This window comes from Ornithorhynchus anatinus, unplaced genomic scaffold (genome assembly GCF_004115215.2).
Source record: "Ornithorhynchus anatinus isolate Pmale09 unplaced genomic scaffold, mOrnAna1.pri.v4 scaffold_264_arrow_ctg1, whole genome shotgun sequence".
Classification (NCBI taxonomy): Eukaryota; Metazoa; Chordata; class Mammalia; order Monotremata; family Ornithorhynchidae; genus Ornithorhynchus; species Ornithorhynchus anatinus.
In genome coordinates, this window is record NW_024396743.1 from 553,958 (window position 1) to 579,049 (window position 25,092).

At 61.5% G+C, this 25,092-nt stretch overlaps 2 protein-coding genes across 2 annotated transcripts; one reads left to right on the forward strand and one right to left on the reverse strand.

Annotated features, from left to right (window-relative positions):
• Nucleotides 1-453: 453 nt before the first annotated feature.
• Nucleotides 454-14,717, reverse strand: HID1 (HID1 domain containing). Its single transcript, XM_029056900.1, has 19 exons — nucleotides 14,590-14,717; nucleotides 10,834-10,983; nucleotides 10,114-10,284; nucleotides 9,472-9,585; nucleotides 8,977-9,083; nucleotides 8,640-8,756; nucleotides 7,948-8,170; nucleotides 7,290-7,346; nucleotides 7,054-7,194; nucleotides 6,376-6,466; nucleotides 6,105-6,256; nucleotides 5,693-5,771; nucleotides 5,009-5,173; nucleotides 3,666-3,893; nucleotides 3,357-3,475; nucleotides 2,444-2,524; nucleotides 2,229-2,320; nucleotides 1,725-1,883; nucleotides 454-1,379 (listed from the first exon to the last, which is right to left on the reverse strand). The coding sequence occupies exons 1-19, from the start codon at nucleotides 14,653-14,655 to the stop codon at nucleotides 1,316-1,318; spliced, it is 2,376 nt and encodes a 791-aa protein (XP_028912733.1). The 5' UTR covers nucleotides 14,656-14,717; the 3' UTR covers nucleotides 454-1,315.
• A 4,361-nt stretch (nucleotides 14,718-19,078) lies between these two features.
• On the forward strand, nucleotides 19,079-24,981 carry CDR2L (cerebellar degeneration related protein 2 like). Its single transcript, XM_029056728.2, has 6 exons — nucleotides 19,079-19,119; nucleotides 19,210-19,481; nucleotides 21,895-22,007; nucleotides 22,137-22,285; nucleotides 22,677-22,841; nucleotides 22,972-24,981. The coding sequence occupies exons 1-6, from the start codon at nucleotides 19,079-19,081 to the stop codon at nucleotides 23,864-23,866; spliced, it is 1,635 nt and encodes a 544-aa protein (XP_028912561.1). The 3' UTR covers nucleotides 23,867-24,981.
• Nucleotides 24,982-25,092: the final 111 nt, after the last annotated feature.

A 25,092-nucleotide genomic window follows, 5' to 3' on the forward strand; every position in this document is an offset into this window, starting at 1 on the left:
GGGCGCAGGACCGCCGGTACCCTCCGTGCCCGGGCCAGCCAGTCCGGCCGCGCCTCGCGGAGCGGGGGAGGAACCGGCTCGGGAAGCCGGCCGGGGAACCCACAGCTTCCATCCATCTCTCCGGCGCCTGCGCTGGCCCTGGCTCCCGGCTGGGTGCGCGGGGAGCCGGCCTCGGGCCGGACCCCCGGCCACCCGCAACCCCGGGGCGTCCTCCGCCCGTCGGGAGGGGCAGGGGCAACCCAGAGGAACTGGTTGAGCTGGCCGGCAAACCGCACCCTCCGGCCAGGCCCCGGAGGACCGGCACGGGGAGGCCGAAGAGGAGGGGGCCGGTGCCCAGGGACTGGCGGGGAGGCTGAGGCCGGTGGCAACCCTCAGGGGAGCGGGGAGGACCACAACCCACCCCTCCCCACCCCCGCGACGGCCGAGGAAGGAGGCCGGGACGAGAGGCGCGGAGCCAGGAGAGGAGAGGGAGGGACTTTATTCCGTAAAGAAGCAGATTGTACATTGCGACTCCAGCGACAGGGAGCAGAGATTGTACGAACACAGGCGGGGAACACAGAGGGAGAGACTCGGGGGCCGGGGGCGACACCCCAGCTCCCCTCCCCCCCACCTTCCTCATTCCAGCCGTCCAGCTGAACGGTTTCTTCATGAATGAGAGGGGGCAGGCGGTCCAGGTCACACGCCGGGCAGGAGCCAAGAGGGGACGTGAGGGACCCTCGGGTCCCAAGGTCAAGGCCCAGGGGGACACCCACCCCGCCCATGATTTGCTCTCCCAGGACGCCACCCCACGCCCCACTTCCTCTGCCCCGCCCGACACGGTGCCGTTGGGCTGGGGGCGTGGGGGGAGGGAAAGTCCACGAGCCCGGGCTCCTCGGTCCTTTTCTCCCGAATCACGTGGCTCCCGGTAGCCCGCGGGGAAGAGCGTCGTGGACCGGACAGGGCGGCCGAGGCCCTGAAATGGCCTGGAGGTGGGCTGGGGGCGGGAGGGCGGGGGCTGCAGATCCTGGGGGACCTAGGATAGAGAAGGGCCTAGGGGGGGGGAGGGGGACGTGGAGGCCCTTTCCCTCCCCTCGCCCCGCTCTCCACGGCTGATTCTCTCCCTGCGGCTGTCCCGCGTGGGGCTGGGGGCGGGGGGCAACACAGAGAACACAGGCAGCCCGGGGCGAAGCGCCTCGGCCACCCAGAGCTGGACGGGGTTATTAAAGCTCAAAACGGCAGGTGGAAACGGGTGGGGGGCCGGAGGCCGGGGTCGGGGGTCGGGGGGTCAGGGGGCAGGACCCCTTCCTCGCCTCCAGCTCTCTGCGCCGCTCCAGCCTCAGACCCGCTGGATCTCAAACAGCTTCACGTCCGTGTCATACCAGACCGGGGGGTCCACGTTTCTGGGGAAGAGAGGTGGCGGATTCTGGGAACCCTGGGGTCCTGATCTGCCCCTCTGAGTCTCCGTTTTCCCCACTCCTCCTCCACCCTGCCCGGGATCCGGAGCAGCAGCCGCCCCATCCCCTCCCCATGCCAGGGACGGAGGCGAGTCTAGAGAGGAGCTGGGAGCCCCCCGATCTGCCCTGCCAGAGGATTCTGGCTCAGGGCTTTTCTGGGCCGAGCCAGGTCAGAATGGGTCGAGTCACTGGTGGGGAACCGGTGGTGCCAGGGGCCAGGTGGTGAAGGGGTGGGTGCCAGCGGGCACCGGGCTGGGCTACCGCGACCGTCCGCAGAGCTGCCGGCTTTACCTCAGGTAGATGACGCCCCACATGTAGGTTCGGAACCACATGGCGGTGCCCGCGTTAGCCTGGTATTTTCGGATGAGGATGGGGTGGGGCACGGGCAACAGCCCCACCAGCGTGCCATGCTGCAAGAACTTGAGGATTTCCGACTCGTCCGTCAGGCCCCTGCCAGGGGATCGGGGGCGAGGGCAGGCCGGAAGGGAGAGGGGCAAAGGGGGCCACAGGGGTCCTTGGGGCTCAGAGTCGCTCTGGGTCCCAGTCAACCCCCACAGTCCAGCACAGAGGGACGGTCGGACCCACAGGCTGCCCAGGGGCACTCGGCCCCTTCCCAACCTCGCCCCAATTCTTAGCGGGGAGCGGCGGGGGGAAGATTCCCACATCCTCTTTCGCCCCCTCTCCCCGCTTTGGACAGAAGCACCAGCCTGGCACTTTTTAGTGCCCACCGCCGTGCCCTTCGCCCGCCTCTGCGGTCCCTCGACTCCCTGCCCCCCACCCCGTGGCCCTTCTCACTTGTCGATGCAGATTTTCTCCACTTGAGGTACCAGCACCTGCAGTAGCCGCATGATGGTCTGCAGCGGCAGCTTGGACTTCCAGGACAGGACCTGGCGGGTGGACCCAGGCGTCAGGGCCTGGGGCCGGCCCAGGGCAGAGACCCCTCGGGGCGCCCTCCCCCCCGGATGCCACCCACAGGCTCCCCCACCCCGCTCCCTGCCGGTACCCCTCACCCAGTCTGGCGTCGGATTCCACTGCCCAGTGACCGAAGTGTTGGAGGGCCGCCGCTGCTCCCGCCAGCCCGACCCTGGCTCCTGAGGTAAGAGGAGTGGGGGGAATTGAGGCTGAGGAGACGGTGCGGGGAGGCTGAAGCAGAGAGCAGGGGGGTCGGGGGGATTGGGAGGGTCCCAGCTCTCCCACCGAGAGTCATGTGGAGAGGCCAACGGTGTACCTCATGCCCCCTTGCCCCAACTTCCCAGTGCCCCCAGGCTTGGCAGTGACCCTCTCCCCACTCAGAGCAAGGCCAAGGCTCAGGGTCCCGTTCCCCCGAAGCCTGGGGGGTGGTCCTGGGGAGCCCAGAGGAGCCTAGCGGGGTGGGGCGGGGGCCAGAGGAGGCCTGGGGCCCCCTCGGCCACCAGCAGCCTCTCCCTGAGGCCCACTTTCCCCACGGCAAGCCAGGCCCCGGCACCTGCTCGACAGCCTTTGTTCCCCAGCTCCGGGGCCTCGGGCTCCACCCGCAGACAGCTTTAGGGTGGCAGGAATGGGGAACGGGCAGGTGAAGGCCACGGCCAGGACAGGCCGCTGATAAGGGAGATGGATGAGGGAGAGAGGAAGCGCACTGGATCCCAGCGGCCACCCAAGGGAGGAAGAGATGGAAGGGCCTCTCACGCCAAGCTCCCCAGAGACCTCGGGGCCCCCGACCCGATCCCAGGGTCCCCCAGGAGGCGGGATGATCTCCCATCCTGGCTCAGTAAGGATGCCCTTTCCCCAGGCACGGGTGGCCCAGAGAGATAATAATAATTCCGGTATTTAAGTCCTTACTATGTGCCAGGCACTGTACTAAGTGCTGGGGTGGATACAAGCAAATTGGGTTAGACAGTCCCTATCCCATGAAACCCACTCCCCCCCCCCGAGCCCCGACTTTACCCCGTTCCAGGGGTGGCCCGCGGGGGCGGCCTCGGCCGCGCCCTGCAGAGATTCCGGCTCCAGGGACCTCATGGTTCCGTCTTCGGACACCTGGGACTTCTCGGTCAGCTTGTCGATGCCTGGGGGCCGCAGGGGCGGGAGATGGGCTGGGCCCGGGGTTTGGGAGGGGCGGGGTGGGCCGAGCCGCCTTCTCTCCCACCCGAGCCCCAAGACCCCGCCGCGCCCCCCCCCCGGCCCCCAGCCCTAGTCCCAACGGGCGGAAGATGCCTGAGGCGCCCACCCGCCCGCCTCCCGGGGTCGCGGCCAGACCTGGGGTGGCTACCAGGCTGGTCTTGAGGGTTCCCGGCTCGGCGGGGGCGGCCGGCCGCGAGCCTTCCATGGAGGCGCCCTCCTGTGAGTTGGTGCGGGCCAGCGGGTCGGGCGGCCGGCGCCGCCGCTGCAGGGCCTTGTGGATGGCGGGCGCGTCCGTGGGCAGGTTCACCAGCTGGTGAAAGACGCTCCGCTTGCGGATGATGGCGTACACCAGGTTCGAATTGCCTGGGCGGGGAGGGGGCAAGACGAGGCTGAGGGGCACCGGAGGGAGAGCTGAGGAAGCGGTAATACAATCCCTACTCTCAACCCGGAGGAGACTTCCTGATGGTGGAGGGACATGAAGAAGAAGAAGAAGAAAAACAACACTAATTCTGGTATTTGTTAAGTGCTTACTATGTGCCAGTCACTGTACTAAGTGCTGGGGTGGATACAAGCAAATCGGGTTGGACACAGTCCCTGTCCCCCATGGGGCTCAAAGTCTTAATTCCCATTTTTAAATTATTATTATTAATAATATTTGTTGAGTACTTACTATGTGCCAGGCAGTGTTCTAAGCGCTGGGGTGGATACAAGCAAATCGTGTTTCTACAGATGAGGGTACTGAGGCATAGAGAAGTGAAGTGCCTTGCCCAAGGTCACACAGCAGACACGTGGCAGAGCTGGGATTAGAACCCAAGTCCTTCTGACTCCCAGGCCCATGCTCTAAACCCTAGGTCACTCTGATGAAGGGTAATGACACGACCACTGTGGGCAGAGACTGTGTAAGATCTAATCGTGGTGCTTGTTAAGCATTTACTATGTACCAAGTACTGTACTAAGTGCTGGTTCAACGTGGGACTCACAGTCTAAGTAGAAGGGAGGACACGAATTGAATCCCCATTTTGCAGTTGAAGGAACTGAAGCAGAGAGAAGTTAAATGACTTGCCCAGGGACTCACAGAAGACAAGTGGAGGAGACCGGATTAGAACCCAGGTCCTCTGACTCCCAGACCCGGGGTCTTCCCTTTAGGCCATGCTGCTTCTCCGGTTATACTGTGTTTACCCCAGTGCTCGGCACAGGGACATGGGAGACCGGGGACAAGGAGAAGCCCACCCCCACCCAGGGAAAGGTGGGCAACTAACAGGGAACCCCCCCACAACATCCTCAGGTCTCCCGGGCAGGAGTCTCCAGCCTCCTCGGGAGCGGGTCTGGTCTCTGCCCGTGAGCCCAGAGATGCCCTGGGGAGTCACCGGGGGCCGGATCACGCGGCCCTTCTCCGACGGGCAACGCTGGGGCCTAGCTGGACCGACCCGGGGTTTCTCCCTGGGGGTCCTGCTCCCGGGCCCGGCGAAGAACCTCACCATCGAACTGGTACTGGATGATGTTGTTGAAGACCTCCAGCAGGAAGAAGACGAGGTGGTGATTCTGCACGCTGGAGAACAGGAACCACGAGGTGGAGAAGGCTTCCAGCAGGTGCAGGAGCTTGTTGGCTGCCACCATGGAGAGACTCTTGAGGTACGGGGACACTGCGGGGGAGATGGAGGGGATGCTGACCGGCCTCGGGGGACCAGCCTTCCCCGGGTCTTGCTGCGGGGGCCGCAGCCCGCCTAACCCCGGCCCTCCGACAAACCGTGCCTGAGCTGCTCATCGGAAAGGGCCGTTAGGGCATCACCGGAGCTGAGCCACCCACGGCCATCAACGGGCACGGTTCTTCCTCGGGTCCCGCCCCCCTGCGAGGGTGGGCAGTGGAGGGCGGGGGCCCAATAATAATAATGATGATAATAATAATGAGGGTATTTGTTGAGCGCTTACTGGGTGTTAAGTACTTTACTAAGTGCTGGGGTAGATCTAGGTTAACCAAGTTGGACACAGTCCCTGTCCGCAAAGGGCTCAGACGCTTCCTCGGCGGACAGTATTAACCACTCTGATCTGCCCCTTAAATCGGTATCCTGGCACCCTCCGATGGCGGCGGCCGGGGTCATAGCCCGCGGCCCCAAACTTGGCAGGGGTGGGGGACCCCCTCCCCCTTTGCCCCCACCACTCACCGTTCACCACGATGGTGAGCAGGCAGTCGAAGAGCGGCTGCAGGCGCTGGTGGCCGCTGGTGATGATCTTGTGGAACACCTGGGAGCGTAACAAGCCCAACTATGGAGAGCGGCTCAAGCCCACCCACCCAGAGCTCAAAATGGTTCAGCCCACAGAAAGACCTCCCCCCTCCGCCCGCCCCGCGACAGTGTGGGGTAACCGTGGGCAGGGCTATTCCAGGGCGAGACCAGTAGGGACCGTGGGCAGAGCCATTCTGGGCCGGGGGCGGAACCGTGAAGGACAGTGTGGGACCTGTCCAAACCGGGAGCGGGTCCATTTGGGCCCGTGGGCGGGACACTTAGATCTGGGACCCTGAAGGACAACTGACGGGGCCGGGCCGGTGCGGAGGCGGGCCCAGCCCGGCTCTCTCACCACGATGAGCAGGTCGGCGTGGGTACCGGTGAAGACCGGGATGTCCATGGGCACGCGCACCGAGTAAGGTTTGTTCAGCCGGACCCCAAAGTTGCGCTCCCCGCTCAGCAGCAGCAGGATGAAGACCCCAATGTGCATCAGCCCCACGCGCGCTATGGACACCCAAAACACAGCGGGCGGTGGGTTGGGGCGGGAAGGAGGCGGGCCGGGGCCGAGGGGCAAGGGAAAACCGGGCCGGCGGACAGGAGGGCGACACCTCCCGTGGACTCACACTGGTCGGCTCGGGCGTCGTTGAGGAAGAAGAGGACGGGGACCAGGATGTCCAGCACGTCGCTGCTCTTCAGCACGAAGAAGAGGAATTTCTACGCCCGGAGAAACAGATCAGATCAATCAATCAATCACTTGACTGAGCACTTGTGGAGAGCACTGTAAGCAGAGCACTGTACTAAGCACTTGGGAGTGTACAACAGAGTAAGTAGACACATCCCCATCCTCAAGGACCTTACAGTCTAGTGGAAATCTAGATGTGGAAGAAGGGAGGGAACTCCAGGGAAATGGAGGTGAACCCCAGCAAGCACTGTACTAAGTGTTGAGATGTATATATAAGATCATCAGATCCCACATGGCACTCACTGTATACTACAGTATACAGCTCACTGTATACTACAGAGGAAGATCAGGTATTGAATCCCCATTTTTCAAATGAGGGAACTGAAGCACAGAAAAGTTACACGACTTGCCCAAGGTCACACAGACAACAAGTGGAGCAGCTGGGATTAGAACCCAGGTCCTCCGACTCCCAGGGCCCGGGCTCTTTCTCCTAGACCATTCTGCTTCTCAACAGACTCCCCAAAGCTGGTCACAAGATCTGCCTGCCACCCCCCGTTCCACGCTCCACTCCGTGCCCTCTCTCCCGTCTCCCCCGCGGGGCCTCTTTATCCCGCTCCACCTTGTTGAAGTCACAGAGTTTCCAGAACAGAACCAGCAGCTCCTGGTGGAACTGGATCTTCTTGGCCGAGTTGGGCAGGTAGGTCTGGAGCAGAGGATTGGACAGCAGCCGGGCCAGCCCCTTGAGGATGAACTGGAAATCCTGCAGGAAGGCGGAGGTCAGGGCCCGGCCTGAGCACAGCGCCGGTTCCGGGGGCGAGGGGTCGGGGCCGGGGCCGGGACCCGCTCTGGGCTCACCTCCTCCCGGTGGATCCGGGACAGGTAGTTCACAAACAGGTTTTCGGGGCCTGGAGGCTGCAGGACGGGTAAACCTGGTTAGTAGCAGGAACAGCAGCAGCAGCAGCTATTTCCTCTCCTCTCCACCCCTCATCTCCATCATCATCATTATTGTATTTACTGAGGGTTTACTCTGTGCCACGCACAGTGCACCGAGCTAGGATTGATAGGATCAGATGGGACCCAGTCCATATTCCTCAGCATCTTATCCCCATTTTACAGAGGAGGAAACTGAAGTCCAGAGAGGTTGAACAGTTTGCTCAAGGTCACGCAGCTGGCCAGGAGCCGAGTTGGGACTAGAACCCAGGAATCCCAGGCCCACACCCTTTCCTCTAGTCCACATGGCCTCTCTGTGGCACCAAGAGAAGCTCTCGACAGTAGATGGGACACCTCAAGGGGTCTCTGCCCAGAGCAGAGGTGCCAGTCCTGGTGCCCCCAGCCTTTCTGCTGCACTTAGCTGTTCTATTCGTTTACTCCTGGCACCCATTCTCTCTCGAGGTCCTAGGTCTGGCATCAGGGTGGGCAGTGCCGGTGGGGCAGAAGCAGATCGGTGCTAAAGGGCATCAACCCCCACCAGGTGGAGGGGTCCTTGCCAAGACCGGGAAGCAAAGGGCCTTACATCTGCATCGTCCATGGCAGTGCCCGTGGTGGTGCCGTCCACGGAGGGGCTGGCGCCGGCGGCCCCATCGCAGTCCAGGGTGACGATGAGGACCTGGGCGGCCCCCTCCACCAGGGGCTCCCGGCAGTCAGAGAAGAGCAGGTGGTTGTAGGGGATCCCGTAGCCCACGGGGTCATAGGCGCAGACGACGTTGAGGAGGGAAGTGAACAGGGGCAGCGCGTGCCTGCGGCGGCGGGGGGAGGGCGGTCAGAAGGGGTGGGAGGCCTAGAGGGGAAGGGTCCCAGGGGCCCGGGGGGGAAGAGGCCCATCGCCCTTGAGAGGGGAGGGAGAGATGGAGGGTATGAGGGCTGGCACGGGAGAGTTAGGGCCCAAAGAGAGGTCCTGGGACTCCTGTGGGAAGGGGGTCATTCCCCATCTGGCCAGAGTGGCAGCCGCACTCCCAGCCTTCGCCAGAAGGGGGCAGGCGCCCTCCCTCAAAGTCAGGCCTGCATTATTCATTCATTCAATCGTATTTATTGAGCGCTTCCTATGTGCAGAGCACCGGACTAAGAATGGACAAATCGGCAACAGATAGAGACAGTTCCTGCATTAGGTTCTCAAGGCCCGGAGCTGAAGTGGGGGCGACCCCGGGGCCGGGGGGAGGAGGAAGAGGAGACCATCTCCTTCCTTCGCCCACCCCCGGGGCCGCTCACCTGTTTTCCGTGGAGCAGAAGAACTGTACCCAGGGGTTGGCGTTGTTGCTGTCATTGGCAGGGGGCAGGTACATGGCCTCCGAGAAACAGGTGAGCAACAACTTCAACAGCTCAGTCCTAGGGATTGGGGGAATCAGGGCCTGGGCTGCCACCGCCACCCCCATATCTCCCGAGGCTGCCAGGCTGCAGGGCTGAGGCTGGGGAGGAGTGGGGAGGGGTCTCCTGGTCCTCACCAGGGGAGCCCCCAGGCCATCACCCACCGTCAGTGACGGAAGGGTCACGAGGCCCACCACATGGGCAGAGTTGGCCTGCCTCCCCTGGCCCCGCCCAACCTCACCGGTTCAGGTCATGGCTGTAGCTGGGTTGGGGAGAGTGAGCGAAGCCCACGCCGGCCTCCCAGATGTACTCGCAGCTGTCCAGGGAGTGGACGTCCTCGGATGAGTCCTGGCGGGCGGGAGGGTGGAGGACGGATGGGGAATCAGGCTGGGGTTTGGAGGCCTGGGGCCCGGAGGGCCTGGGAGCCCCGGGGAGTGGGAGCCCTTGGGCCTGGAGCCCTGTTCACTCCTTTCCCAGGAGACAATGGGCCACTGTCCCGAGGATGCTGGCATCCCTCCAGCTCTGCCAGATGCTGCCCCTCCGTCTCAGTGCTGCACCAGGCACCACGGCTCTTTCCAGCAGGGCCTGTGCCCTTCTCCCCAGCCACTCCCGGGCTTCTCTCCCTGCCCAGGGTGACCCCAACCTCCAGCTCCCAGCCTGCCCAGCCTCGGGGAGCAGAGCATGCCAGGTGGGTCTGCCCAGGCCACCCCCAGGACCCCGGCTCGGCTCGGCTCACCACGGTGCCCTTGCGGTGGCTCTGGACCGTGAAGTCTGGACAGAAGAGCAGGTCAGCCAGGGCCAGGAGCAGAGACTCCGCCAGGGGCCGGGCATTCTCATCATCATCCTCGCCCTGCCAATGTCAAGAGTGGATGTGGGGCCTCAGCCCGAGCCCACTTGGGGACTCGGGGGCAGGCAAGGAAGTCCGATGCGTTGGGGCAGGCAGCCAGGTGTCCCGGGCCCAGCTGGGGGCTCACTGATGTGAAATAAATGGGAGGGGTAGGGTGGGGCCTGAAATCTGCCCAGGGGTTGTGAGGGAGGGAGGGAGGTTGGGGAGAGGGGAAGAAGGGTAGACAGGTGTGACGGGCAGGCAGAGGAATCCAGCACAGATTAGATTGGTGCTGGGAGAGACAGGGCAGAGGGCTGACTCCCGGGTGGGTAGCAGGAACTGGAGGCTGAGTTCTGGGGGGCAACGGAGCCTGAGGGCTGAGTCCTGGGGGCAGCAGGTACCAGAGGGGGACTGAGTCCTGGGGGGCTCAGGTGGCTCCTGCCAGGACGGGGAATGATTCTGAACTAGACTCCTTTTTCCATCCTTTCCGCGAGAAGCCGGCCCCCCGTTCTCTCTGGACAATCGACCCCTCTCGCCCATCCACGGACAGACCCCTCCTCGGCCGGCCCCAGGCACGGTGGACCAGAAGAAGCCCCTCCAGTCAGGGTCCTCGAAGATGTAGGGCAGCACGCGGGTCAGGAGTCGACTGCAGTTGAGGACGATCTGCTTCTCCTTCTCCGAGTGGCAGCCGCTCTCCGCGCCCTGCACCAGCTTCTCCACTGCCTGGTGAGGAGCAGATGGGGCAAAGTGGGTACACCGGGGCCCCTAGAGCCCTGAGGGATGGGGCCTGGGGGAGAGCCTGGGAGCTTTAGCCTGGTCAGGGCAACCCAGCTGGGGTACCCTGCCACCCCAGGGCATCCAGGCCACATCTGCTCATCAGTGAGCACTCAGTGGGTTTCTTGTGGGCACAGGAAGGGGCATCCACAAGATTCCACAGGGAGACACACTGGAGTCAGCGAGGCCTGGTGGAAAGAGCTTGGGAGTCGGGAGTTCCGGGTTCGAGTTCCGGCTCTGCCCTGGCCTGCTATATGACCTTGAGTAAGTCACCAAAAATCTCTGGGCCTCAGGTTTCTCAGCTGTAAAGGGGGGATAAAATACCTGCTCTCCCTCTTAGACTGTGAGCCCCATGTGGGACAGGGACTGGGTCCACTCTGATTGTCTTTTATCTACCCCAGGGCTGAAAACAGTACTTAGCTCCCAGTAAATGCTGAATAAATAGAATCACTAGATCTTTCCAGGCAAACGGGGCGGGGTGGAGGCGGAGGCACACACCTTATAGCACAGAGTGGCCAGGTTGGAGGGTGACTCTTCTCGCACGGCTCGGATCTCGGCAGCGGGCACCAGGGCAAAGACATCCTGCACCGAGGTGGCCGTGTCAGCCCAGAACTGGTCCCAGAATGCGTCGTCTGTGGCTTCCACGGGCTGAGGGGAGAGAAGGAGACACCGAACGGGGCCTGGCGGGGGCGACACGGACAGACGAGGGACTCCTGGGCCTCGGTGACCCTTCCCCGGCCACTGGTCCATCTGAATCCGGAACCAGGTGGAGAGGGGCAGGGAGGGGCAGGAGGGCGAGGATGGGAGCAGGAAGGGAAGCTCTTTGACCAAGAGTCACTGCAGCTTCTGCCTTGATTCTGGTCAGAATTCCAGATCCCATGGGCAGAAACCCTCACTTGGAGCCAAGCTGTCACTGTCCCTCTCTGGACCTCAGCCACTACACCAGGAATCCAAACAGAACCCAGCTGAGGAGCCCGATGAAGAACCCAGGTACCAACAACCAGCGGGGGTGGAGGGGAGAGGGAGGGAGGGAGCTGGCACAGCCCAGAGCCCAAATGGGCCACAGGAAGACAGTCCCCAAGTCCCTCCGCAGCTTTGCAGAGGTTTCCTCTGAAGGTCCCTCCGCAGCCCACTTTCCCCACTGGAGCAGGAGGCACCCGGGGCTGGGTGCGGCCTGGCACGAGAGGGTCACCGGCCCTGTGTCCAAGGTGGCAGCAAGGCAGGCTGGCCCCACCCCACTCAGCTGCCGGGGGGCAGGAAGTGGGCCCGGGTCTGGCGGCCAGAGCCTGGGAGAGCGGCTTCAAGGCCTCAAACTGGAAGAGCCAGTTGGTCTGAGCAGGAAGTCACGGGGACGGCAACGGTGGGGCTGACGACGTCCCTCTGGTCCCCAGTCTCAAAGGACTCCTGTGCCCCCTCCACCCCTCTGCCCTTTCCCCTTCTGATCAGGGGTGGGGGCTGCCCTTCAGGAATCGAAGGAAAGACAGATGGACAAGGCCACATGGACCACGGACACAGATAGCCCTGGGGTGGGGGTGGGATGGGGGGTGCCCCAGAAAGCCCATGGCCCAGACCCTCCCAGGACACAGCGTCCTCCATGAAGAAGCCAGAGAAAGGCCCCTGTGGCAGCTCAGGGTAGCCAGAGAACAGAGGAAGGCAGGGACAAGTGTCAAGGGAGGAGGGGAGGACTGAGAGCTTGGGGCTGCAGCAGCTGCCCCAGGTCTGGAATTCAGGGCCCTTCTTCCCCCGCTCCCTCGGGAGAACTTTCCCAGTTTTCCACCACGGGCTGGCTCCTCCCCTTCCCTCCCCCTCCCACCAAGCCCTAACCCATTTCCTGACTCAGCAACACCCACTTTGCTGTCAGGAGGAGCCCACGGCCCAAGCAGGGAAGACAGAGTACAGCCCCCAGGAAGGGCAGCCCCAGTCCCTGGACCCTTCACGGACCCAGACTCCCCGCTGGACCCCCAGACGAGGGGCAGAGAGCAGCAGGGGCAGTCAGTGGTGGGGACTGGGGGGGCGGGGGGAGGGACAGGGCTGGGGCAGGAAGAAAACAGGATTTCCTGCGGGAAGGAGAGGAAGGTCTGAAAGAAACACCAGCCTCGGCCCTAGGAAAGGTCACTCCTGCTTTCACCCGGGACAGTGGGTTCAAATTCCGTCCCTGCTATTGGTAAGCAACCTCAGTCCCCCACTCCTGCCCTATAAAATGGGATGAAGGAGATTTGGGTAGACCCACAGGGGACACTGATTCCAATCTTAGGAACCCCGAGCTTCCGAGTCAATAGGATCAGGCTCCATCTGTGGCTCTGTGAATTTCTGACCTCAGTTTCCTTCTCTACCAAATGGAGCCAGCAGTTTCCTTCCTCTCCTCCCCTTCCACATCTGCCAGACAACTGATCTACCTCTTAACAAAACCCCGAAATCTCACCTCCTCCAGGAGACCTTCCCCGATTCATATCTCCTCTTCCCCGAATTTATACTTGCAACTACCCCCCCTACATGTCTACACCAACCATAAACTTCTGTACTCACGACCACCTGTAGCACTTTTGTATACATCCGGTTACTCTCAACTCCATGTCCACTTCTCTTCTTCCTCCTATATACAGCTTATTTTAGTGTCTATCTCCCCGGCAAGTCTCCAAGCCCTTGAGCTTTGTGTTCTATTGTACTTCCTAAGCGCTTAATGCAGAGCTTTGCACGCAGTGGCCTATATGCACCCTCAGGGCAGAGATTGGGTCTATTAAGTATTGTACTCTCCCAACTGCTCAGGACTGTGCTCGGCCCACAGTACGGGCTCAGTAAATACTACTGATGGACAGATAGGATGGCGGGGACATAGATGGGCAGCAGAAGGTGTGGAAGTAAGGGTCCATGCCAGTCACCTCGGTCCTCGAGGAGGACCCTCTTTCACCCTCTACCCATTTTCCTTGCTGCAGGAGAAGGAGAGGCTGAGGGAAGCAGTGATTTAACACTTCACTGGCACAAGTACCGGACATCTCCAGATCCTACCCTATTCCCCGGGGAGCAAGTAATGAGGACTGTACCTGGTATCCCCACCCACCACATACTCTTCCTCAAAGCACCAGGCCTAGAGATGCCCCTTTGGCCCCTCCTTCCCCTGGAGTGGTCCCTTCTCTAAGTGCCACGCTTACCAGACTCTCCGTTAAAGCACTGAGCAGGAAGGGAAGGGTTCAGCCCAGTGCATCTGCCTGAGTGATGTCCCCCCCGACTGTTAGCCCCCCGCCCGGCGGGGGCACCCAGAGCCACCAGCAAGGAGCCAGCAGCCTCCAGGCTGGACTGGGTGGACAGGAGGCTGGTGACACCGCCGGCGGCTGCAGGTAAACAGGGGCGGTTCCTCCCCCAACCTGGCTTCCACGTGGCTCCAGGCTCACTCTGAACGTGGCATCTGCCACCTGCTCTTAACCCTTCCCACGCCCCTGTTCTTTTGCCCGACAATGCGCCAATATTCATGAAAGCCCGAAAGCTGGGGTGGCGGGGGCCGGGATGACCTAAACCGGGTCGGAGGGAGGGGGGGTCGTGAAAGAAGGCCCTTTTGATCCTCTCGTCCGCCCCCGGTAGCACTTCTCAGCTGACAGGTCGACCAGTCCGTCATCTGGGCCTCCTTCCTCCGTCTACCCCTGCCTCCCCCGCGGGCTATTCTCGGTTTAAGCCTCTGTCTCCCCCATCCTCCAAGACCTCGGGCACTTCACCGGGTCCTCCCTCTTCCCTCTGCTCCAATTTGGGGTTAGGGGGTCTCAGCCCCTCCCTGTCCCAGGGCCTACAGGCTGACCCCCTCCTTCCTCCTCCTCCTCTGGCCACAGGCTGTCCCTTTAAAGTACGGTGTGGGCGGGGGGCGAAGGGGACCCCGGCCCCCCGGGGAAGCGGAGAAAAGGCCCTGCCAGGCCTGCGGGACCAACCGGGCTGCCCGGCCCGGCTCGGCCCGGCTTTGTTTACATTGAGTCCCGGTGGGGATGGGGGCGGCTCCGTGTCCGGGCCGGGGGGAGGGGATGGAGAGGGGATGGCGGGGGTCCCGGGGGACCGAGAGGAGGAGGAGGAGGAGAAGGGGGGTCGGAGGGGAGAGGGGCAGGGGCGGGGGTCTCGGGGAGCGGGTCCAGCCGCAGATCCACGTCAGTCCTAAATCAGCAGCAGCAGCAGCGAGGCGGGGTGGCGGGGGGAAAGGGAGGGATGATGCCGGGCCGGAGCCGAGGGGCCCGCTCAACGACCCCCACCCCCGGAGGGCCCGGGCCCGGCCCGCACCTGCGTCTTGGTGGTCAGCTGGATGACGGCCTTCCGGAAGTTCAGCTTCGAGTCGGCCGTCCCCATGGCTCCCGGGCCCGGTTCTGGTCCCGGTCCCGGTTCCGGTGCCGGCCCCGCCGCTGCCGCCGCTCTCCCGGTTTTCCAGCCGCGGCGCCCGCCCCGCCCCGCCCCGCCCCCAGCCTCTGCACCTGCCTTTCCCACTCGGCCCCGCCCCCTCCCTCATCCTCTCCTTCCCCCCTCGCATCCCTCTCTCCATCCCTCCATCTCCCCATCCCTCCATCCCTCCCTTTTCATTGCCTCCATCTCTCCCCTTTCCATTGCATCCTCTCTCTCTGCTTTCCCTCCATCTCTTTCCAGCTTTGCATCTTCATTCATTCATTAATTCAATCTTATTTATGGAGCGCTTGCTACCGCTACTGATGGCGTTTGTTAAGCGCTTACTAGGTGCAAAGTACTCTTCTAAGCGCTGGAGAGGATACAAGGTGATCAGTTTGTCCCAGGTGGAGCTCACAGTCTTAATCCCCATTTTACAGATGAGGTGACTGAAGCACAGAGAAGTTAAGTGACTTGCCCAAAGTCACACAGCTGACAAGTGGATGTGTCGGGATTTGAACCCATGACCTCTGACTCCCAAGTCCGTGCTCTTTCCACTGGTACTATGTGCAGAGCACTGGACTAAGCGCTTGGAATGTACGATTCGGCAACAGATAGAGACAGTCCCTACCCTACAACGGGCTCACAGTCTAAACAAGCATCTCTTAGAATGCTTAGTTGGAAGCATCTCTTCTAACACCTTTATTTCTCCCTCCTCCCCGTCCCCATCGCCGTCCCAACCTCCCCCAATTCGTGATCTTAGGCTGCCCCGTCTCAACCTCCCCCAATTCCTGATTTTAACCTGTCCCCTCTCTATCCTTGGACTTTTCCCTCCCCTGCTTCTCTGAGACCATTCCTCCCCACCTATTCGTCTTCTCCCGAGACTAACAAGGTCGGGATTTTTCCTCGACCGAGAGAGAGTCTGTCAGATATGGACAAGTAGCCCCTGGAATTCTGCCCCCAGCCGAAGGAAAAAGTCTTGCGAGGTTCTGAGGCCCGTCAGTCACAAGAGGAACCGAAGGACCATCCCTATGTGCTGGTCTGCTCTGCCTCCTGCTCCTCAGGGGCACCTCGACGTTTGGGAGATGCGAAGGAGTCGGGTGAGCAACGAGCATAAAAGGTAATGATCTTGGCCTAAAAAGAAAAGACTAAGGAATTGGGGTTATTTACTTTCAGATGGAATCAATCAGTGTGATCGTATTAATTTCCCCAGCACCTACTACAGTTCACTGTGCCAAATAGGCACTCAATAAATACTACTGCTAACCTGGAGGAGAGGAGGAAAGAAAACTGAACACCATTCATTCAATCGGATTTATTAAGCGTGGTGTGCAGAGCTTGGAAAGTACAATTGGGCATCAGATAGAGACGATCCCTACCCAACAACGGGCTCACAGTCTAGAACCGGGCCCCAACTACTCGAAGTCACAATGCTCTCAGGGCAGGAACACACTTAATCTGCATCAGGGATGATTTAGGTTAGATATAACGAAGGACTTCCTGACTAGCGTTGCCTTTCCCAGGGAGAATCTATCCTCTCTTGCTCGGGGGAGGGGTATTTTTCAGGATGTCAATGTAGGCAAGATACAGAGGCTGGACTCTCTGATGTCTTAATGACCGTGCAATCGTACGATTTCATGAAATCATCCGCTTGCTTGAAGCCCTGGGTGCTTCTAGCCTACCGGGAAGGGGGGGGTGAGGGGATGGGGGGATAGGGGGATGGAGGGTGTCCTCGTTGGACACAACACGTATGCAGCAGCTTTCTACTGAACGTCATTCATTTTTCCAGGCATGTCGTGATTGGCTGACAGTCGGGAAAACGTCAGACCTTCCAAATTCCAAGTTCGTCACTTCCGGGGGAGTTGGAAAAGGAGATGGAGGGTGCTGGATGCAGCTGGGGCCAGGGAAGGCCATTTCACAGTCTGTGGCGGGGACTGGTGCCAGTTAGCTTCTGAAATACTCACAACCTCCCCTAGCACTTTTGTGCTTACCTTCCATAAGCTGCTGCCTTAGTCCTAATTTAGGTACATAGTCCCCTCTTTGCTCTTTCTGTAAATTATTTCTGAAGTGTAAACTCTTTGAGGGCAGGAATCGTACCTACTAATTCAATTCTGCTGTCACCTGAGCTATACAGAGTAGGTATTCAATAAATACTATTGATTGATTGAGGGTGTATGTGTGTGTGTATTTGTGCCTGAGTATCTAAAAATTCCTGGGACTCTGAATACCTCTTATACCAGCACCTATGTGATTATATCTGCGTGAGCTTGTTCAGTATGTGTGTTGAACATACTGTTTCAACAAGGCGTTATCTACGTCTGAGTCTCCTCCGTATCTCTGTGCCTGGATCTGCCTTGTTCCCTTAATTGTATGTCTGTGTGGTCTGTGTCTGAGCCCCTTTGTGCCCGGGCTATAGATTACAAGAGAAGTGGAAATCTGAGACTAGGACAGTAAAATAGGCTTCGAACTACAGCAGAAGGGATTGGAGTTAGAAGGATTTCCAGATGGGATAAGTTGTAAAGCTCTGAAAGAGAGGCTGAGGGAAACTGGAATTTTCTGGAGGTGTGGAATCAGTGGGTTCTCTCTGGAATGGTGGGTATGCCTGAAGCCAGGGCCACAGATTAAATGGCTTCTGAGTTTGAAGAGACTGTGACTTTGTGACTGAGTCAGAAGCACAGAAATAATTGTGGTTTTTATTCAATATCAAGGTCTGAATATACAAGATAATCAGGTCAGACACAGGCCCTGTCCCACATGGGGATCACAATCAGAGTAGGGGAGGGGAGCCAGCCGATCCCCAGAGAGGCAATTTTGGCACCATTCAGGTGGCCGGGTGCATATCAAATGATTCTCACAGAGATGGCAGGGGACATTCTGCCAATGGGGAGTGCTTGAGCAGTGGGGAAGGAACTCAGACCACAGAATCCCCGCACTTTACCTTTCTCCCCCGACACAGCACCTTACCGACAAGAATTGGCTCTCCTGGAGAGAAAGCACCCCGTAAAGGAGAGGTGGGGGATTGGGCCGGGTAAGCTGGGGAGGGAATGGACCCGCCCCTGGACAATGAGGTCCAATCAAACTCAGGCGGCCGGGCCACCCCTTGCTTATTTTTTATGGTATTTTTTAAGCACTCCCTATGTGCCAGGCACTGTTCTAAGTGCTGGGGTAGCTACAGTATAATCAGGTTGGACACAGTCTCTGTCCCACATAGGGCTCAAAGTCGTAATCCCTATTTGACAGATGAAATATCTGAGGCTCAGAGAAGTGAAGTGACTTCCCTAAACTCACACAGCAGAGTAGTGGTGCAGTTGGCATTAGAACCCAGGTCCTTCTGACTCCCTGGCCCTGGGGGATTTCATGCCTAAAGTGCATTCCCCCCCACCACCCTAGAATCAGCCCACGTTTCTCTATCACCCCAAGCTTCCAGCCTCTAACAAGGTTCCCCTGCCGCTCCCAGGACTTGCTTTCGAGAAGAGAAAGGCCTAGGAGGGCTACAGTCTGGCTTGGAGGCAGAGGGATGGATGGAATGGTATTCCCGGTCCTGGGGATCTGGACCACCAGACATATGATTTGGAGTGAGGGGCTGGAGGATGGAGTTGGGGGGTACTCCAGGCAGGGAAGGGAGACCACTGGCAGGACAACCCACTCCTCATCCCCATCGGTGTAGCGGATAAAGCATGGGCCTGGGAGTCTGAAGTTCATGGGTTCTAATCCCAAATCCGCCAGACTACTTGTTTTGGTTTGCTGTCTGTCTCCTCCGTTTAAACCGTGAGCCTGTTGTTGGCCGGGGATGGTCTCTATCTGTTGCCGAATTGTCCATTCCGAGCGCTTAGTCCAGTGCTCTGCACATTGTAAGTGCTCAATAATAACTATTTAATGAATGAATTGGGTAGGGATGGTCTCTCTCTGTTGCCGAACTGCCCATTCCAAGCGCTTAGTCCAGTGCACCGCACATAGTAAGCGCTCCATAAATACTATTGAATGAATGAATTGGGCAGGGATAGTGTCTATCTGTTGCCGACTTGTCCATTCCGAGCGCTTAGTCCAGTGCTCTGCACATTGTAAATGCTCAATACATACTATTGAATGAATGAATTGGGCAGGGATGGTCTCTCTCTGTTGCCGAATTGTGCGTTCCAAGCGCTTCGTCCAGTGCTCTGCCCAGAGTAAGCGCTCCATAAATGCGATTGAATGGAGGACTCAATAGTAAGCGCTCGACAGCAGAGGGGTATTGTTGGGCTCGGCTAGGGGGCCCGGGGCTCCGCCGCGCATGCGCGAGACCCCCCTCCCATCGGGGCCCCCTCCCAGGCCACGCCCCCTGCTTGGGAAGGCGCCTTCTGATTGGTCGGCCGCTCGGGGCTGGCCACGCCCCCCGGGGTTGGGGGCCCGGGACAAAATGCTGCTGCTGCTGCAGCTGCTGCAGCTGCGAGTAGGCGGGTTGGGGGGTCCCCGGGGTCCCGGGGTTTTTGCGACCGAAGCAGGGCGAGGAGGGCCCCCCGACTCATCGGTGGCGGCGCGGGCTTGAAGACCCCCCGACCCCGCCGCCGCTGTGGGCCTCCCTTCCTTCCTTCCCTCCCTCGGGCCCCTTTGTGCCTCGACGCCCCGGGGCCGATGGAGAAGGGGCGCGACGCCCGAGCCCCGGCCCGGCCCGGCCGCAAGGTCCCCGCCCCGGAGCCCCGGCCGTGAGCCGGGAGCCACCGGACATCCCATCCCCGGACGGCCCGTGCGGAGAGCCGCCGGCATGGAGGACTTCGGGGAGGAGGAGGAGCCCTGGTACGGCCAGCAGGACCTGGAGCAAGGTAGGGAAGGGGAGGAGGAAGGGCTGGGGGGGGACCTCTCCCAGCCGGGACATCCTGGGGCATCGCTCTCAGTTTTGAGGGCGCAGCCCCCGGAGGGAAGATGGGGCCGCGCCTGCCTCCTCCCAGGGTTGGGGCGGGGCCCGGGGAGTGCGGGCCGCTGGTGAGGTGGCTGGAGTGACATCACCCTGCCCGGTACCGTTGCCTGATTTTTGCCTAGTTGTTTGGGATCTGGATGGGCTCCCCCCCTCCGGGAAGCGCGGGGTGACTTTCTGGAGGAGGGCGGAGCACCTGCTCTGACTGCCCCGTGGTCCTCAACCTCAGTGGTGCACCGGCACTGTGCCCAGCGCTGTGCAGCCCTGGGAGGGGCCCCCTCGGGGTTGGGAGTTCAAGCCAGGCTCCAGCCAGACGGGGTGGGGGAGCAGCCGAGGGGCTGCCCGCCCCCAGCAAACCGTGGGGGGCAAGGGAGCAGGCCAGGAGGGCCGCCAAGCCCATCTGTTCGGCGAGACCTGCCAGCCCACTGGTACCGGAGGGACCGGGGGTGGGGCAGGGCTCAGGCCCCCCAGCTGCCAGGCAACCATGAAGTGGGGACAAACAAGAGCCCTGTAGATAAGATGAGAAAGTGAAACAGAGAGATAACAGCCTGGGGTGGGTAGGGGCGGGACAGCCGGTGACTTGTGAGGAGCAGTTGTGGTCTAGTGGGTAGAGGACGGGGACTAGGAGTCAGAAGGACCTGGGTTCTATTCCCGGTTCCACCGCTTCTCGGTTGGATGACCTTGGGCAAGTCGATCAACTGCTCTGTGCCTAAGTTCCCGCATCTGCAAAATGGGGACAAAGACCACGAGATCTCGGGGGGACGGGGACTGTATGCAACACGATTATCTCGTATCTACCCCGGTGCTTAGAACAGTGCCTGGCACAGAGGAAAGGCTTATCAAATATCATAATTATTGTGATGATGTCCATGAGAGAGCCCGCCAACAGAGCTTCAGAGCCTCCAGGAAGGCTGGACGGTGGGCCCAGCTGGGTGGTCTCTTCCCCTGATCAGTCTGACCTCTGGGTTGGAGAGTTCTGGGTAAGGGGCAGGGTGGGAGTAGTGTCTGGGGCCTCTCAAAGCTACCTGCCTCCTGGGCTGAGACCCCCCAACCCTACTCCAGTTCCAGGATTCACCCAGATGCCCCGGGTACCGAGGGCATCAGCCCACAGGGCAGCGTGTGCACAGTACAACAGCTGGCACCGTTCCCACCGTGGGCGCCAGCGCTCATCTCAGTGGGTAGAATCATGAGCTGATTCGCCTGGTCCCCGGTCTGCCCCCGATGCCTTTGCCATGGCCCCTGCCTCGGTTTCCAGAGAGGCGGGGAGACGGGTCCCAGGTTCACCTCAGCCTCTAGAGCGCGGACCCGAATAAATAGCAGGCAGAATTAATTATCCATCACGTTGGAACGTGGTGGGGGTCGTGGCTTTGCCGCCCCGTTTGGCAAGAGTCCCGTGACGCCGTTGCTGGGTTGCCGCCAATGGCATTCAGCTGCTCTCTTCTGTGTGCTGACCTTGAGCCTGCAGAAGAGGAGGAAGGCTCCAGAGTGGGCATCTGGTCCACCTCCCCTTCACACACCTAAACCAAGGATGCCCTATTTCCTTTCCAAAGGATTAGGGGGTGCCAGGCTCAGGGTCCCAGCTCAGCAGACTGCTCCTGCCCCGGTGGGCAGAGCATTTTTGGAGTCCAGGTGACATCCTCTCTTCTCAAACCCACCTGAGCCTCTCAACTCCCTCCCTTTCCTCCTGAACCCCTCAGTCCCTCCCCACCCCCGGTGTTGTCATCTGACCTAGATGAGGACCTGTGCCACTAAAGCATGACATCAAGAGTCAGGAGACCTGGGTTATAACCCCAGTTCTGTCCCCACCTTCTGTGTGATTTGGGGCAAGTTGTTTTACCTCTCTGGGCTTCAGTTTCCTCATACGTACCATGGGGATAAGATCCCCGCTCATCCTCCCTCTCAGACTGTGAGGCCCAGGACTGCATCCAATCTAACCATCTCGAATCAACTTGGAGACTTAATTATTACCATCACCAGAGAGCTCACACACCCACTGGCCCGGCTGGTGGGAGCGGGGCCCTGGGGCAGCTCTGAGGTGAGGCAAGGAGTCGAGGTCCTGCTACTCCCCTGGCCAGTGGCCAATGGGCCCTAAGCGAGGCTGAGTCTCCTCTGGTCCAGGGCAGGATGGGACCCACCCGGAAAGCAGAGAGGAAAGTTGAGTCTCCCTGCTCCAGGCCGGGCCAGAGCCCCCCTCCCGTGCCGGGAGGTGGGGGTAGGATCCCCGGGAACCAAGAAAGAGGAGGATTTGGTGCTTGGAGAGGGGACTGTCTGAGCCTGAGCTGGGGATGTGGGGGTCTCTGCCTCGATGCCCATCCCTCCAGACCTACACCTGGCAGCCGAGCTGGGGAAGACCCTCCTGGAACGAAACAAGGAGCTGGAGGACTCGCTGCAGCAGATGTATACCACCAATGAAGAGCAGGTGCAGGAGATTGAGGTGAGGAGGGGGCCGGAATCCTCACCCACCAGGGCTGATCCCTTCAGGGCTGGGGTGGGCCCGGCGGGGATCCCTGGAACATCCCCGGCCCCTAACCATCAGCTTGGGACGTGTGTGTGTTGGACACAGTATCTGACCAAGCAGCTGGACACGCTGAGACACGTGAATGAGCAGCACGCCAAGGTGTACGAGCAGCTGGACCTGACCGCCCGTGACCTGGAGGTGGCCAATCAGAGGCTGGTGCTGGAGAGCAAGACCGCCCAGCAGAAGATCCACGGGTGAGAGCCGGGTGGCCTATTCAGCATCAGGTCGGGGTGGGCGCCGGCCATGGTGCTGGGGCCTTGGCTACTAAGCGCTCACTCTCTACTGGTGCCGGGATAGGTAAAGGATAGTCAGATGCCAAATGATCCCTCTCCCCTATGGGTCTTGAGGTCTAAGAGGGAGGGGGAGCAAGGATCATATCCCCCCCTTTAAAGATGAAGAAACAGAGGCCCAGAGAGGTGAAGGGTCTTACCCGAGGTCACACAGCAGGCCAGGGGCAGAGAACCCAGGTCTCTGGGCTCCCAGTCCTGAGGGCTTTCCCCCGGAACGCTCTCCCTGACCTAATGTGGCCCTGCTGGGCACTGTAATGAGCACGTATGTCGCCCTCCCCCTCCAACCGGCCCTCAGGCTGACAGACACCGTGGAGGGACTGCAGACCCAGGTGGAGGGGCTGCAGGCCCAGGTGGAAGAGCTGAGGAGCCTGGAGCAGCTGCGGGTGCGGCGGGAGAAGCGGGAACGCCGGAGGACCATCCACACCTTTCCCTGCCTCAAGGAGCTGTGCTCCAGCCCCCGGTAAGAATGCGGTCCGAGGGCTCCGGCGTGCGAGGCCTCGGGGTCTGGGCCGGTCGCTCTCCCTTCTCACGGACGGGGGCTTCCCGGGTGGTCCGGCCCCTCTCCGGTCCGCTCCGGGCCCGGCCCGCAGGTACGAAGACGCCTTCCGGCTGCACGGCTCGTCGGTGGAGCTGAGCGCCCGGCCCCTGGAGCGGGAGAACGAGCGTCTGCGGGCCCTGGTCAGCTCCCTGCGGGGCCAGGTGGGGCAGGAGAAGCAGCGCACGGAGCAGGTGGAGCGGGAGTACGCGGCCGTGCTGCAGGAGTGCGCGGCGCTGGAGCAGCGGGCCGGCCAGGCCGAGGGCTGCCGCCTGCGCGTGCAGGAGCTGGAGCTGGAGCTGCTGGAGCTGCAGCAGATGAAGCAGGCGCGCAGGTACCTGCTGAGCCGCGACGACAGCCTGGCCGAGGCCCTGCTGGAGCCGCTTGCCAGCGCGCCCGAGGCCGACGACCCCGACCCCGGCCGGGAGGGGGGCGGGGGCGCCGGGGAGGTGGGCGCCGGCCTCTCCCCGGCCGCCACCCCGGGCCCCGCCGCCGCCGTGCGCAAGAGCTGCAGCGATACGGCCCTGAGCGCCCTGGTGGCCCGGGACCCGGCCGGCCGGCTGGCGGGCAGCCTGACCCTGCACGCCCAGGGGGTGCGCAGGCGCGGCATGTCCATCCTGCGCGAGGTGGACGAGCAGTACCACGCCCTGCTGGACAAGTACGAGGAGCTGCTGGCCAAGTGCCGGCAGCACAAGGACGGCGTGCGGCACGCCGGCGTCCAGACCTCCCGCCCCGTGTCCCGCGACGGCTCCTGCCGCGATTTCCGCGGGGCCGAGGAGGCGGCGGCGGCGGCCGAGCGGGCCCTGAGCCAGCACGTGGAAGCCGTGGACCGGCGCCTGGAGCAGAGTCAGCCCGAGTACAAGGCCCTCTTCCAGGAGATCTTCTCCCGCATCCAGAAGACCAAGGCCGACATCAACGCCGCCAAGGCCCAGGTCCAGAGCGCCCAGTGAGCCCGCGTTGGCGTCGACTCCGCTGGGGGAAGGTGTGGCCGGCCTGGACACTCCAGGTGGAGGAGAAACGGCAGGCCCCCTTCTGGGAGCGGCTCCCCTCCTCCGAGTGATCTGCGGCCGGGGGCACCCCCTAGCTCCTTTCAGCCCTTCTCCCTGCCTTTGGGCTCGTCCGGCCCGGAGCCTTCCTCGCCCTGCGTGGTCAGACTTGGACCTGCGAGACCACCCTCCACCGGAAACATCTTGGGGGGAGGTGGTGGGGATGCCGGCCTGGCACACCACCTCCCCCTCGCCTTCTGGCCTCTGTCTGTGCCCTGATCCCTCTCAGCCGTAGTCCCTGCTTTTCAGGCCACCGTAGAGCCTCGAGCAGGCTGGCCCAGACCCCTCTCCGCTCCCTGCATTCGCCCACTCTAGGGGGCCGGGGGTGCATCCCCACCCCCGTCCCTGCTGATCTCAGGGACCACAGTGTCTCCCCCCGGCCCACGGTGGAGGGAAGGGCTGGGAGGTGGTGCGAGCCATCCCGGGCTGGCCCAGGTCGCTGCCGTGAACCACCCCGCTGCCCCTCCCCTACCCCATGCGGCATGTATTGTCTTCATCTCCGGCCACGTAGGTCCTCCAGGGCCAGCATTGCGAGCCTTGGCCCTAATCCCCGAGGAGAATCTTCCGGGAAGATTCCCCCCTGCCCCTCCTTGGGACTTGGTTTTGCTTGCCACGGGACCGACCCAGCCACCCTATCCTTCCTTGGCACAGGGGCTCCCGGCCATAGCACCCTGAGCCGCCCATCCCCTTGGTCGTCCCTCCCCGTCCCCCCCCGCGGCAGTTGAGGGTCTTCTTGCCTTATTTGCTAATAATGGGAAAAGCAGTTTTCCCGAAGTAGCTCCTGCTCTCCCCGTTGCTGGGCACAGGCCCTGACTTCAAAGCCTCAGACGGTGGGGAGGTAGAGCCCAGGCCCCTGGCCGCTGCAGCCGTCCCGTCCGTCTCAGCCGGGGGTGGGGGGACTCAGACCCCAGCAGACCCCATCACTGTAGCATCCGATTGGGGCTTCACTTGAAGTGTACATGAGAGAATTATATTTACAAGAGGCTTTATTCTCTTCGTTAATAAAAAGCCACACCAGACTTTGCCTCCGGTTGTCTCCATGACCCAACCCGCCCCCCCGCAGAACTGCCAGACTGGAGGGTCATCGGGGTGGGCACCCTGCCTCAGGCTCGCGGCCCTCCTCCTAAGGG